A 15,904-nucleotide genomic window follows, 5' to 3' on the forward strand; every position below is an offset into this window, starting at 1 on the left:
TCGAGAGAGTGAGGGTTTTGAGATTTGAAAGCATGTAATTGAAGCCTTCAGTATTATTTTTCTCCGCTTCTTGGCCCTCCTATATTTTTATATTATGCTTCTCAAGGTTCCAAGAGAATGACAGTAGTATTGACTTCTAGAAAAGTTTACATGAGTGTTTCTGAACTATAGGATTGAAAACTAAAATGAGAACAGTCCTTCTGGGTCTGTTGAACAGTCCTTCTGGGTCTGGGTCTGTGTAAAATTGAGCCCAAATGGGGAACATGGTAGCCCGTGGTGTACAAGAGGGTGTCTCTAAAGTAAGGGTGATAGGTACCTCCAGTTCCACTCTGTATATAGACTACAGAGTGGATAGAGTATATAATAGAATGTTTAGAGTATAGAAAATTTAGATGACAGAATGGATAGCGTATAAAATAGAATGTATAGAGTGGATAGATTATAGAGTGTATATGGACTGTAAAGTATAGAGAGTACAGTTGACCCTCGGACAATGCCGACTCTCTGCGCAGTTGAAAATCCACATATAACTTTACAGTCAGCCCTCCTCCATATCCACAGTTCCACATCCGCAGATTCAACCAACTGTGGATCATGTAGTACTGTAGTCTGTGTTTATTGAAAAAAACCCGCATAATGGCGGACTTGCGCAGTTCAAATCCATGTTGTTCAAGGGTCAACTGTATAGAGAATGTATAGAGTATATAATAGAATATGTAGAGAATAGCTTGCATAGAGTATATAATAGAATGTAGAGAGTATATAGAGTATACAATAGAATATGTAGAGTTTAGAGAATATAGATTATGGAGGATATAGAGTATATAATGGAATGTATAGAGAGTATACACAGTATAAAATGCATAGGGTGGAGAGTACATAACAATGAGAGACACAGCCATGCACTCGCTGTGTTCTGTTCTTAAATCTGCAGTGAGTGTCATCAGGCCTCAGCTGGTGTCTCCTCTCTCCCGCTGTTTATCAAAAACTGCCTTATCGCTTGCTGTGCTTCATTTTAAATAGGGCAAGCCTCCTTATGCTGCTTCAGCAGAAGAAGTGGCCAAAGAACTGAAGTCGAGATCCGGGGAATCTAAATCCTCCGCTGTGTCTTCAGACGGGTCCCTGGCTGAAAACGGAGCGGTGGCTGAGGAGAAGCCGGCTCCCCAGATGAATGGGAACGCGGGCGACACCAGGGCCCCCAGCCACTCGGAAAGTGCCTTGAACAATGACTCTAAGACGTGCAATACAAATCCTCACTTAAATGCACTAAGTACAGACAGTGCTTGCCGTAGAGCTGATGCTCTGGAGGCAGCTGTCTTAAAGAAAGAAGAGTAAACTTATTTTTTATAGAGGGTGAAGGATGCTGGAAGGGTAAGGATTTAGGAATATCTGGAGAGAAAGAGAGCCTACAGTTATGTACATTTTTTCCTTTCCGTAAGAGAAAAATGAGGACTTTGGAAATTCGGATCCCTCTTTGATATCAGAGATTTAAACAACACATTTTTAGTTTTAACCAGTTGTAGTCAAAATGCTACAATAAAACAAAAAGAGAGAAAGAAAATGAAGAGCATTTGACTCCCACACTTAAAATGAAGTACACACAAAGTTTAAACTGGTTAATGACAAAAGCCTATAGCTGTGTTTCTTGAACTATAAAGAAAACAAATTTTGGCAGTCTTTAAGTATATATAGCTTAAAATATCATTTTTAGCATTTGGCACCATATGTATGCCATTATCTTTGATTTTGCATTACTGTTCACAAGAAAGCTTTGTCTAAGGCTTTGATTTTATGATTATGAAAGAAATTAGGCACAACCACAGTTTTTCTTTCTTACTTAAATTTCATCACTGTTGATGTGGTTCTTTTGTGTTAAAAAAAAAAGTGCAACTATCAAAACTGAAAAAACTATAGAGTAATATTGCCGTTCTGCTGATTTTAAATATACAGTACATCATACATACTTTACAAGCAAGTTAAATGGAGATAAAGTTGAAATCATAGAAGATGCAAATGACCTTTCAAAATCAACACACTGTGTTCTGAAACTTTTCGTGACTTAATACCATGCATCTGTGATCAATGAACTATGTGGTTTTGAATCGGACGTAGACCATTAGTGCTACTACTTGAGCTAAACTTCTGCATGGTTCATAATTTTTAAAGTGTGTAGTTAATATTATGCATGTTATTGTCCTTTCTTCCATTCTTACCAGTATGTGCCCATTTGCAAAACAAAAATGCTAATAATCAGTAATAGTCCTATAAAAGATGTTAACTCTGTTTAGTCATTGACTGATCTTGCTCTAACCTTAAAATTTTGTGATTATTGACCTCTGTTGCATTTATTCTAAAACCCCCCAAATTATCTAGCTGTTTCGAATATCAACATTACCCTGGTGTATTCACTGCTGTATGCATTATTGTTCTTTGTTGCTGTTTTATGCCTTCATATTAGCAAAATATGAAATTCTGTGAAAAACAAAAAAAAAATCCCTTTGATCTTTTAAAAAAAAAAAAAACAACAACCCCCCCTTCTGTAGCAGGAAACAAATTGCTTGTTCTTGAGAACTTTCCCATCAAGAATTTAGTAGAAGCAGGTATACTTATATCATTTTGATGTTTTTGTTAATGTTTCCAAACAATGTACTTTGAAATCAGAATCACTTCTTATTCGTTTTCATATAATTCTCCTGATGCTCTTCATCACACATTAGTGATCAGAAATGAGATGTAATTCCCCAATCCCTGCCCGCAAGACCTGAGTAGGATCTTACTGTAAGTTGAAGGGAGTTTTGCCCTAACTCATGGATTGTGCAAGAATGAACTGCTGTTGGGTTTGACTGATTGTAGATGGGTTGTGGTGTGGTGTATCTGAAGGCTATTGAATGCAACTTACAATGCTTAATAAAAATCTTTATTCTTTTAGTATAAAGATGGTACGGCTTTTAAATTCCTTGTAAAAACATACCTTTTACTGAGGTTTAATTCAAATTGAAACAGCTACTGAAGAGCTTAGTCAAATAACCAAAATTTAGAAATATTTTGCCCATTGCAGGTAATTCCAGGTTTCTAGCTCTAAAGAAACATATGTGGTCAAAATGCAAGTTATGCTGATGTCTGAATTTCACAGTTACAAAAAAACATTCTCTGATAGAGCAGGCTTAGAAATAGAAATTTAATTTAAAAAAAAAAGCCCAAGGAAGAAATACATTTGATCTTGATTAAACCGCCTTTTTTTTTTTTTTTACCAGATCCATACTATATTCAGATTTGTTTCGTTATTACTTAATGTCTTTTTTTGTTCTAGTATCTACCACATTATATTTAGTTGTTATGTCTCCTTAGGCTCTTCGTTCTGACATTTTCTCAGACTTTCCTTGTTTTTGGTGACCTTGTGACAGCCTTGAGGAGTAGTCAGATATTTTGTTGAATGTCTTGTAACTGTGATTTGTCTGATTTTTTTTTTTTTTTAATGAGTGGACTGGGGTTAGGCTACATAAAATTAACATGCCTTATCACCATTGATAGCGACCTTGATCATCTGGCTGAGTTAGTGTTGGTCAGGTCTCTTCACTGTAAGGTTGCCAGCCCCTACTCCTTTCCATACTGTGCTCTTTGATAGAGCCACCATGTGGCTCACGAGTGACTCACGAGTGGGGAGTCATGCTTTAGTTATCTAGTAAATTATTTGGAATTCTTGTGCGTGGCAAATTTGTCTCTTCTCTGCCATTTCCCCATATGTTTTTACATCATTGAGTTCTGAGTGCTTAGCACAGGACAGGGGTGAACGGTAGGCATTTAATACATTTTGGTCCTTGTTTTGTGAACATCCATTGTAAATCTCTCACGTTCTAATAACACCTTCAATGATGATGCTAAAACAGGACGTGCTTTTTTAGAAGCACTGTTCTAGGTGTTTTAGCTCAATTAATGCTCACAGCAATGCTATCAGGATGACACTGTTATCACCACCGAAGGTTTTTAACTTATTGGAGGCCACACTGCTAGTGAGCGGTGGAGACAGGGTCTGAGTCCGTGCCCTTTGGAGCCCACGCTCAGAGCCTTTGAGGCGCCCTTTAGTCCATCATGCCCCTACACATGGCCCGCCCAGCTCCTCCGGAACCGCTTCTCCGGGAGGTGCGGGGAGGTGGGGCTGTGTCCCCGCCTCCGCGGGGTGGGCAGGAGGGGAGTGGCCACACGGGAGAGACGGGGGCGGAGGGGGCGGTGTCAGAAGACGTGTTATCAAAGACGCTGGGACTGCGGGCGCGCGCTCTCGGCCGGGGTCGGAGAGGGAGGGCCGTCTCAAGGCCCCGCCCGCCCGCCCGGCCTCCTAGTCAGAGGAAGACGCGCCCGGGATGCGCGCTTCCGGCCTTGCGTGGAGAGGGGTGGGGCCATGCGTAGGGCGGGGCAGGGCGGGGCCTTGTGTAGGGGAGGCCCGTTCCTCCCTGCGCTGACGGTGCGCGCGCACCTCTTTCCTCCTACCCTTGAGGCCCGCGTTCCGCTGCGTCCCAGCGCTGCTACCCAGGCCAGGCGCGAGGCGACCGCGGGAGGTCGGCGGGGGCCGGTTCGGTGTCCACACTGCCAACTCCTGGGGCCGAGTTCCGCGCGCAGACAGCTGACCGGATCCTCGGGGACCGCGAGAGCTGGGCCGGGCTCCCTACACGGTCACCAAGATGCTGACATCGAAGATTTCAAAGCTAAAAAGAAGGAGCTAGAAGAAATTGTTCAGCCAATTATTAGCAAACTATGGAAATGCAGGCCCTCCCCAAACTGGTGATGAAGAACCAGCAGACAACGATGAGTTGTAGACACTGCTCCGCTAGTGCTGTAATATTGTAAATAACTGGACTCAGGAACTTTCCTTAGGAGAAAATTGAGAGAACTAAAGTCTCGAATGTGATTGGAATCTTCATCTTGGAGTGGAGTTGAAAATGTTATAGCCCAAGTAGCTGTTTACTGCTTTTCATTAGCAGTTGCTCACATGTTTTGGGGTGGGGGGCGAGGAGGAATTGGCTATCATCAAAAGTAGGTGAAAAATCTGGGTTAGGATGTGTGTTCACCTTGAAAATGTCCTATTTAACAATTGGGTCATGTGCCTCTGGTGTAGGAACTTTTTTTCTACCATAAGTGACACCAATAAATGTTTGTTGTTTACACTGGTCTTACAAAAAAAAAAAGAAAACCCTCCAGTTCTGGGGCTGGGCACCGGCACTGCATGTCCCTATAGCCTGGGAGCCACCTACGCCTCTGTGGGACCCACCACGGTCCCCGGTGCCCGGGACTGACGAGGCACTGTCCTGAGTCAGTTTGTTCCAAGCAAGCCCTGAGTGTTCTCCTGGTTCTGACAGGTGTGCAGACTCCAAATGCTGTTAACCCTCTATTCCTACAGGCTGTGGCTCTGGGATTTGGAGGAAATAAAGGAAGCACCCACACCTCTCCTCCCTGACACTTGTCTGGTCAATCGTGTTGGCCCCACCGTTCCTCAGGGACGTAGGTTCGAGCTCCTCTGCATTCGTATCATGCTCTGGTCCACAGTACCAAGGGCCACGATGGCCCCCCAGTCCTTGCTTGCCCTCATTTTGCGAGGCAGTGGGGAGCAGGGGGGGCTTCCTCTTTACAGAAACCTCAATTCCAGTGAGGACTCACCAGCACGTTTAATCCAGTGTCAATTGCAAACGCCTGTCAAGTTTCCTCCGTTGGAATGTCTTTTCAGGGAGGGTTGTATTCTCAGTGCCACCGGCCCCTACCCCCAGATGCCAGCAGTGCCTCCCCATCATGACAACTGCATGATGCTGCCCTTCCCCTTCCCCACCGCCCCCTCCTCTCTGGAGCAGGTCCTCCCCGCTGAAGAATAACCCTGTGTTTTGGAGAGGGGATAGGGACGGAGGCACAGGCCTGGGCAGGAAGCAAAGGGAGGCCGAGGACACCACGCTTGCTTGGGGACAGGCTGGCCATCTCTCCCACGTCACTAGGATCACGGGGGATGGCCTGAGTGGCATCCAGAAATAGGCGAGGGGCCAGCAGCTGTGCGTGGCACTCTGGGGCTCGGGACTGAATTCTGACCCCAGCGTTGCTCCTAGGACAATTCACATACTCTCCTGGGCTGATGGTTTCTTTTCCCTTTCTTCCTTTTTGAAAAATAGCTTCTACTGATTTTTTTTTTCTGGTTTCAAAAGTAATATGTTTATTGTAGTAACTTTAAGAAATACAAGTAAACAAAAAAAAGAAAAATCACTATACTGTTAATATTGTTAATATTCGTAATCACCATATTGTTAATATTTGGCCCCTATCTTTCATTTTTCTATGTAATATATAATTTTTTTTGCAGAAAATAAACCATTACACATGTTTTGTAACATTTTCTCCCCACCTACAAAATATTTTATGGCTCTTTCTCTCTACCATTTCATATTCTGCCATAGCCCCACGATTCCACGGGTAGCTGCACCATGAAGTACCTGCTTGCCCAGTGTGGCTGGACATGGCTTTACTTTGGCATCCCCCAGTATTGATGGAGCATCTGTGTTGGGTACTGCCCTAGGCCCTGAGGCTCAGAGGGCAGCAAGGGCCCTCCCTTCATGGGCATTTACAATTGGGGGCTGGGGGAAGTATACATGTGTACAAATAAGACTATTTCAGACAAGAAGATGAGGAAAATAAAACGGGGTGATGGTTCCGAGGCAGGGGGGGCCTCTGGGATGGGGGATGAGAAGGATGGTGGTCTGTGGAGAATGAGGTCAGGCTTAGGCCTGGGGTAGGAAGCAGTGGATGGAGAGAATTCATGAGTGAGAGGGAAAGCCAGTGATGCAGGGTGAGGGTTCTGGGCATGCTGGTGGCCCTTCAGAGGTTGTGACCAGTCTCCAGGTAGTCACAGCCTGGGAGGCATGCACACCCTACAGGTGGTTAGCATTTCACCAGAAGGACTGCCTAAGGGTGGGATGTGAGGGTAGGTTGTCTTGGTCCTTGGTGCTGACCAGACCCTGACTCTTTGCTAGAAGGACGCAGAAAATGGTTTTCTGGTTTTCATCTGCATTGCTTCGATTGCCAGCGAGGGTGATATATCCCTTCTTAGGTTTACTGTGCCCTCGGTTTACTATTTTCTAATTGACAGAGAACATCTAATGCCCTGGCTCTTTCCTGATTCCAAAATCCCAGGCCAAGGCAAGAATGTCAAGAAATAATTCAGCAGTTGTACCCTCATCCATATGATTGCCTGCAAGGACAAAGAGTTTCGGACGCCTCCCTCCTCGTCCCCCCTCTTGGCCTCAGAGGGAGCCTGTTGCCGCACTGGGTGCCAGTTCTTTCCTGATGTAGGTGTCCTCAGGAGTAGCTCTCTCTCCCAGGGAACTTATTCTACCCTCAGATTTCCTGAGAATTACTAATTTATTACCCCCTTTTACTCCTTAATCCCCACTTAGTCGAATGAACCTTGCAGAGACCACTTTGCCTGGAGCCCTGTCTTTGCCCTGCCCATGTGGGCCTAGGCTGTTGAATGCTTGTCCTCTGCTCCTTGCTCTATTAGCTTCCCTGGCACAGACTGGGCCACAGATGACCCGAGGACCTGTAGACAGGGCCAGAGTAGCTCTGCACTAGATGCTTCACCCTGTGCTATGGGCTGGACTGGGTCCCCTCCACTTTCATATTTTGGAGCCCTGACCCCAGTCCTTCAGAATGGGACCTTATTTGGAAATAGGGTTATTGCAGATGTAATTAGTTAGGTTAGGATGAGGTCCTGCTGGAGTGGGGTGGGCCCTAACCCAACAAATCTGGTGTCTCTATAAAAAGGGGAAATTTCGACACAGAAACAGATACGCACAAAGGAACAAAATGGCCATGTGAAGACTGGACTGATGCTACCACAAGCCAAGAAGCTACCAGAAGCTAGAGAGAAGCTTGGAGCAGACCCTTCTTGGGGCCTTCAGAGGGGGCATGGCCTTGCTGGCACCTTTATCTTAGACTTCTGGCCTCTGGAACCCTGAGACGACACACTTCTGTGGTCCTAAGTCACCCAGTGTGGTACCTTGACATGGCAGCCGCAGGAAGCTGATACGCTCTGCATGCTGCCGTCCTGTTAAGTGCAGACTGTACTCTGCCCAGGGGTCTCTGAAACCATGGCAGGGGGCGGGCACCACCACCCCAGACCCTTAGCTGGGTGTGACTTAGCTCTGGCTGCATGTGTTTCTTTTTTCTTGACACCCAGAATAGTGACTGGAAATGGCCCAGGCAGACCTGAATGTGAGAGGTTCTACCTGCAATGAACCTGCCTGGTAGCAAGAACTATGGCCCTGCCTCTCAGACAGATGGAGGCTGATTTCAGGCTGAGGGTCTCGTCCTCACTTGGTATCAACCCAGCGACCATGTTGGATCCTATACAAGTGCTCCCAAACCCATGCATCTGGGAAGAAAGATATTAGGTCTTCCCTGCTTAGAGAGATTCCTGGATCTCCATCAGTCCTTCTGTCCACCTGTTGGTCATCTGGGTCTACTGGGGCTGGCGTTGTGCTTGTTGCTGAGGACTCAGCCATGAGCAGAATAGAGACCTCTCTGTGCTGTGTCACTTCACCTGAGTGGACAGTCATGTGGAAATGCAACGAGAAAAAATAAACCCATGTGAAAATGCAACAGCAATGATAATATGCTCTGTGAAGGAAAATGCAGAGGAAAGGAGGAACTTACTATGGTGGAGGAAGGTGTCAGGGAATCCTCTGATGAATGACCTGGAAGCCAGGTGGGAATTACCCAGGCAGAGTTTGAGCTGCATCAGGGTGGGTACCCTGGTTGGCCTTAGCCTGCTGCATCTGGCAGGCACTGGCACCCATAGCAGACCTAGCCAGACCTCATCGCGCCACACCCCCTCGTGGCATTTGTGCATGTCCATCCCTGCAGACCTGAGTGACCCAGTGTGGGCCATAGGAGGGCCACCCTGGTCCCAGTTTGACCAGGATAGCCTTGTTTGCCCCTGTTCTGGTATTTTATTAATAGCACCCTTTTGGATAATAAATTATATGGTCATCCAGCTGAGTGAGTTTGGTCTACAAACTCACTGCTTCCAAACATCACAGGGCCATCCTAGAGATGGACAACAAGAAGGGCACACTTTCGTACCCATCAGAAAAATCCAGAAGGCTTTCAAAATTCCTGTGGCTTACTGTTCATTTCAATTGGTTCTGGTTCTGATCACCATGGTCCCAGTAGCGCAAGAAGCTCTTAGAATTTTCTTTGCATTCATCAGATGGATTCATCTGATACAAACGCACGCATCCAACCTTGAATTAGTATGTCCTTTCTGACATCTCCCCCCAAGACAGTTATTAGTTTTCTGTCTCCTGCTCTGGCATATGAGCTCCTTGGAGGTAGGAATGGTGTATGCCTTGTTCACTGCTATAACATCTGCAGTAGTTGTGTGCCAACACATTGGATAACTAGATTAACTGAACAAATTCTTAGAAACACACAACCTACCAAAACTGAATCATGAAGATATAGAACATCTCAATAGATCTATAACTATTTAGGAGATTGAATCAATAATCAAAAACCAAGAAAAGCCCAGGACCAGATAGCTGCGCTGAATTCTACAACACATTTAAAGAAAAATTAACACCAATCCTTCTTAAACTCTTCCAGAGGAGGGAATACTTCCTAATCCTTTCTTTGAAGCCAGCATTACCCTGACAAAAGCCAGACAAAGATTCTACAAGAACAGAAAACTACAAAACAATATCCCTTGTAAACATTGATGCAAAATCCTCAACAAAATACTAAGAAACCAAATTCAACAGCGTATTAAAAGGATCATACACCCTAACCAAATGGGATTTATTCCTGGGATGCAAGGATGGTTCAACATCCTTAAAATCAAGAAAAAGTCCCCCCAAAACAATGTAATACAGACCACATTAACAGAATAAAGGGGAAAAAATAATCATCTCAATTGATGCAGAAAAAGCATTTGACAAAATTCAACACCCTTTCATGATAAACAAACAAACAAACAAAAAACTCTACAAACTAGGATAGAAAGAAACTTCTTCAGTGTAGTAAAGGCCATATATGAAAAGCCCAAACCAAACATCATACTCAATGGTGAAAGACTAAAAAAAGCTTTTCCCTTAAGATCAGGAACAAGAGAAAGATGCCCATTTCACCGCTTCTATTCAGCGTGCTATTGGATGCTCTAGCCAGAGTAATTGGGCAAGAAAAATAAATTTAAAAAGCATTCAAATTAGAAAGGAAGAAGTAAAATTATTTCCGTTCATAGGTAACATGATCTTATGTCATGTAAAATCATCAAGATTTGGGAACTCTAAAGATTCTACAAATAACTGTTAGAACTAAAAAACAAATTCAGCAAATGTGCAAGATACTGAATCAACACACAAAAATCAGTTTTGTTTCCATACACTAAGAGTGAACAATCCAAAAAGGAAATTAGGAACATAATTCCACATACAATAGCATCAAACAAACAAAATACCTAGGAATAAACTTAGCCAAGGAGACAAAATATTTGTACACTGAAAACTTATATAAAACATTGCTGAAAGCAATTAAAGAAGATACAAATAAATAGGAAGACATCCCATGTTAATGATCAGAAGACTTACTGTTGTTAAGATATCAATATTACCCAAAGCAATCTACAGGTTCAACACAATCCTTGTCAAAATTCCAATAGCTCTTTGTGAAGAAATGGAGAGGCCAATCCTCAAATTAATATGGAATTGTAAGGGGCCCAGAAGAGCAAAAACTTGAAAAAGAAGAGCCAAGTTGGAGGTCTCACACTTCATAATTTCAAAACTTACCACAAAGCTACAGTAATCAAAATAGTGTGGTACTGGCATAAAGATACACAAACAAACCAATGAAATACAATAGAGACCCCAGAAATAAACCCTTGGCCCATATGGTCAAATGATTTCTGACAAGGGTGCAATGACCATTCAGTGGGGAAAGGAGTGTCCTTTCAACAAATGGTGCTGGGAAAACTAGATAACCATCTACAAAAGAATTAAGTTGGACCCTTACTTCACACCCTATACAAAAATTAATTGAAAATGGATCAAAGTCTTAAATTTAAGAACTAAAACTACAAAACTCTTAGATGAAAACATACAGTGGAAAGCTTCATGACACTGGATTTAGCAATGGTTTCTTAGATATGACATCAAATACACAGGCAACAAAAGGAAAAAACAGATGAATTGGGCTTCATCAAAATTAAAAAATTGGGGGCTTCCAGGGGCTTCCCTGGTGGCACAGTGGTTGAGAATCTGCCTGCCAATGCAGGGGACACGGGTTCAAGCCCTAGTCTGGGATGATCCCACATGCCACGGAGCAACTGGGCCCGTGAGCCACAATTACTGAGCCTGCGCTCCGCAACGGGAGAGGCCACGATAGTGAGAGGCCCGCGCACCGCGATGAAGAGTGGCCCCCGCTCGCCACAACTGGAGAAAGCCCTCGCACAGAAACGAAGACCCAACACAGCCAAAAATAAATAAATAAATAAATAAATAAATAAATAAATAAATAAATTTATTAAAAAAAAAATTAAAAAATTGTGTGCATCAAAGGACATGATCAATCAACAGAGTGAAAAGAGAACCCATGGAATGGGAGAAGATACTTGCAAATCATATATCTGAGAGGGGATTAATATCCAGAGTACATAAAAAACTTCTACAACTCAACTAAAAGCAACCAACTCAAAAAATGAGGAAAAGATGCGAATAGACATTTCTCCAAAGAAGGTATATAAATAGCCAATAAGCACATAAAAAGATGCTCAACATCACTAATCATTAGGGAAATGCAAATCAAGACCACAATGATCATGGAGTTTCAGTAGAACCAAACTGCTGCCGTTAAAAACTATTATATTGAACTATACATTGAGAAATCAATCAAAATAAAAATATTTACCTCAAAAAAACCCCCCCCACACACACACAAAAAGCCACAATGAGATACCACTTCCCACACATTAGGATGGCTATACAAAAGATAAAAACAAACAAACAAAAAAACAAATCCAAAACCAGAAAATCATGTGTTGATGAAGATGTGGAGAAATGAGGACCCTCGTGCACTGTTGTTGGAAATGTAAAATGCTGTAGCTACTGTGGAAAACAGTATGGTGGTTCCTCAAAAAGTTAAAAATAGAATTACCATATGATTCAGCAATTTCACTTCTGGGTATACACACAAAAGAAGTGAAAGCAGGGACTTGAACAGATATTTGTATACCCATACTCATGGCCAAATAGTGGGGACAACCCAAGTGTCCATCAACAGTAAGCAGATAAACCAAATGTGGCATAGCCATACAATGAAGTATCATTCGTTCTTAAAAAGGAAGGAAATTCTGACACATACTACACCATGGATGAACCTTGACGACATTCTGCTAAGTGAAATAAGCAACACAAAAGGACAAATACTGTATGATGACACTTATATGAGGTCCCTAGAGTAGTCAAATTCATGCAGACAGAAAGTAGAATGGTGGTTACCAGGAGCTGGAGGTAAAGGGTAATAGGGAGTTAGGGTCAGAATTTCAGTTTGGAAAGAGGAAAATAGTTGTAGAGATGGATGATGGTGATGGCTGCACAATATTGTAAATGTACTTAATGCTACAGAGCTGTACACCGAATAACGGTTAAAATGGTAATTTTTATGCTGTGTATGTTACAATTAAAAAAAAAACAAAACAAAAGCCCTGTACTTGCAATTCAGTACACTTTGTTGAGTAGTAGGTGAGTGAATAAACACATACTGGAAGATGCTGCTTTTCCACTGGGTAATAAGGTGAATAAAACACGTCTTGTCCTCGGATGCTCACGGCAGGTATGCAGCACTGCAGTCGTGCTTCACCAGAGTGCCAGGGTGGAGGGGCAGCACATGGCCTTGTAGTTTGGAAGCCCACCCCCCTCACCCCTACAGCATGCCAGGCTTCTTGGGGTGGGTGGTGAGGTCTTGATGCTTGCACAGACACATGGGTGCTGTGCCCTGGGGAATGGGGGCAAACTTGGGAGACGGATGCTGAGGTCAGGGGCAGACCGCATGGAGGGGCCACTGAGCTTAGTGTGGCAGAGTGCTAAGGCCACCCCTATTCCTTTCTGGGTCCTTGCAAGTAATTTCCCTTTGCTTTCCTTCCTCGACTCACCCCTTCCAGGCCTCTGCTTCCAGGTCACCTCAGGAGTTCTCCGCCTCTGCCCGGCCCCCACCCTGTGCCAGTTTCCCCAGGCACTGTGGTACCCAGCCCACTATATGTGTTGCTGTCTCCCTTTACTGCCACATGAGCTCCACAACACTTGGGCCTGCTGAGTGCTCCATGGCTACAACACTGCTCAGCACACAGCAGATGTTCAATATATGTTGAAGTAAATGAATGAGAGAGAGGGAGGACATAGAGATAAGGCAGGTTTTCTGATGGGGCATAAGAGGGAACTCATTGGGAGGAGCCAAAGAGAGGAAGAGTCTGGGACCCATATTGAGTCTTATTTTAGTTTGTAGCTGGAAGGCAGCCTTGGAAGAGCTTTGAGTAACAGGAAAGTATTTCAGTGGACATTTCCAGATGCAAGTGGACACAGCTGTAGACAGGGGAGTCCTGGAGGGCAAGGAGTGGAGGTGGGTGGCGCAGGGTAGCCAGAGCCATCCCAGAGGTCAGCAGTGAAGGACTAGGGGTCAAGGATGGGCTCCCATGCCTAGTGTATGTGCTCAGGGTGCCCTGGGAGGTGACAGAGGGGCGGCAGTGCAGGCTCAGGCCCTGGAGAAGTCTGGGTTCCTGGCTTGCTCCTTCCTCTCACTAGCCAGCTGACCTCCTCCATGAGGCATTCAACTGCTTTGGGCCTCAGTTTTCACTTCTGAAAAATGGCACCAGTACTTTACCTCTCTCTGATACCTGTTTACATACCTATCTCTAAAGTGGCAGCAGTAACACCTAAGGTGTCAATGTGAGTGCTGAGTATGTAATAATCACTACCCAGGGGGTATGCTGAGTGCTTTATAAGCAGCTGGGTGAGTTCTGGTCCACGTCTGAAGAACTAAGCACAGTGCACTCCACCTGGTAAGCATTTGACAAATGCTGGGTACCTACTATCATTATTTGTAAAATAGGAAATGGAAGTGTCAGAGATGAGGACTGCCCACAGTCAAGTTGGTCTCCAGAAGTTTCTGGCTTCGATGGATGATAAGTGGGGGGTTGTGGACACTGCTAGTTTAAGTGCTTCTGTACTGCCATGGGGGAAGGTAACTCAGCAGTGCCCAGGCCAGGCTCTTCTGGGCCTCCTTGCAGACTTTGATCTGCAGGCTGAGTACTGTTTATCTGCACCAATTCACATTAGGGTGTTAATTGTGGACAATGCTTAATAGTCTCACTCCCTTTCCAGAGCCATCCAGGTTGTCACCAGGAGGAAGGACTCTGGAGGTGAGCGTGACAGCTAGAATTCAGGTTGGAAGGCCTTGTGCTCCAGATCCTGGGCAGCTCACCAATGTGTGAGAGGGTGAGGGAGGGAGATAATCCCTTTCTCCCCACTTCCCCCTTCTCCGTCTTCTTTTTCCCACTCTCACATTGTCCCTCCCAGCTAAGGCCCTGCCCTGGTCATTGCTGAGGCTGCGGTTGAGGGGTCACCTGTAGAGGGAAGGCGGCTGACAATGTGAAGGCAGATTTTGACTCAGCAGGAGGGAGAGCTGCCTACAAGTGGAGCAAGTTGCCCTTAGCAGCTGTAGGCCTCAGCTGAGTACCTGTCAGGGATGCTTCTGTGAGGTGAGCTGAGCCAGGTTTCCTGCCCCAAGCCTGGAACTCTGTGCTTGTGGTGGCCAGCATCTCCTAGCACCATGCATATTTTGCTTAGGGAGGGTGGGGAAGACCGACAGAGTGAGGGAGCACAGACAGGTTCCTTACTCTGAATTAGGAGCCAGCTCTGTTCTAGCATCCTGAAATGATCACGGATGCCCAAAGGATGCAGCAGCTGGGTAGGGGGCAGGGGAGAGCCTGCTACAGAATGCCTTGGGAAAAGATCCCTCAGAGCCAGGCCCCCTCCCCCTCTCACACTCAACAATTACCCTGACCACCACAGGTGAGGAGGGAGGACCACTTTAGGGCAAAGGATGCTGGGCCCAGAGCAACACTGCAGCACCTCTCGGTTCCCCCCTCCTCCTATATCCTTGTTGCCACCAGCAGAACTCAGCAATTTGGGACACAGACAGGAGGCCTGGGACCTGCTGTCCTCCCTGCACCCTAGGTCTCACAGGCCTGGGGGCTCCCTCCAGGGCTCCTGGGCAGCTCAAATTCCAGGTAACTCCTTTCTCTTTACAGAGCTGACCCGTGCCAGCATGCTCCCGGGTCCCCTGAATTCTGTCCTCTGAGGACTGAGCATCAAGATCGTGTGAGGGAGGGTGGGCTGTCCCCAGCCAGGAGTAAGGGGGAAAGGGAAGTTGTATTCCAGCCAGAAACTCAGTCGGTAAGGTAGGAGGGAGGAGGGAACAGGAGGAACCCCCCACCCCTGGCTGCCCCCTGCTCCGCTGCTTATCAGATGAAACTTAGAGCCAAGTAGTTGCTCCTCGGCCTTCTTAACCAGGAAGGACGTCGTCCTCCTCCTCGGGGGTCTCACCTCACACCCAGAGGGTCTCCCAGACCTGCCTTCCCCCTGTACCCTCAGTCCACCTTCTCCCCGGGGAATCCCCCTACCCACCTTCTTCCAGATGACAGTCTACTAGCCCACCTTCTCCTCTGGAGGGGTGTCCCAGTCCACCTTCTCTCCCTGCAGGTCCCCCGACCCACCTTCTCCTGGCAGGTCCCCCGGTCTCTCTTCTCCCTCAGCAGTGTTCCCCCGGCCCACCTTCTCCCCCGGCGGGGTACCCCGGCCCGCCTTCCCCGCGGTCCCCGGCCCGCCTT

General features: G+C 45.6%; 1 protein-coding gene and 1 long non-coding RNA gene across 3 annotated transcripts in view; one reads left to right on the top strand and one right to left on the bottom strand.

Annotated features, from left to right (window-relative positions):
• FAM120A (family with sequence similarity 120 member A) overlaps positions 1-2,935 on the top strand; it is a 103,473-nt gene extending 100,538 nt beyond the window's left edge. For both annotated transcript variants that reach the window (XM_082401037.1, XM_082401036.1), the window contains one exon: positions 1,024-2,935. In XM_082401037.1, the coding sequence (XP_082257163.1) occupies positions 1,024-1,335 (312 nt within the window). In that variant the 3' untranslated portion in view covers positions 1,336-2,935. The remainder of the gene's footprint in view (positions 1-1,023) is intronic.
• LOC309632973 lies at positions 2,511-15,863 on the bottom strand. Its single transcript, XR_014247236.1, has 2 exons — positions 15,791-15,863; positions 2,511-4,714 (listed from the first exon to the last, which is right to left on the bottom strand). It is a non-coding gene; the product is annotated as an uncharacterized lncRNA (long non-coding RNA).
• Between the last annotated feature and the right edge of the window lie 41 nt (positions 15,864-15,904).

This window comes from Balaenoptera borealis (genome assembly GCF_965194805.1).
Source record: "Balaenoptera borealis genome assembly, chromosome: 8".
NCBI lineage: Eukaryota > Metazoa > Chordata > Mammalia > Artiodactyla > Balaenopteridae > Balaenoptera > Balaenoptera borealis.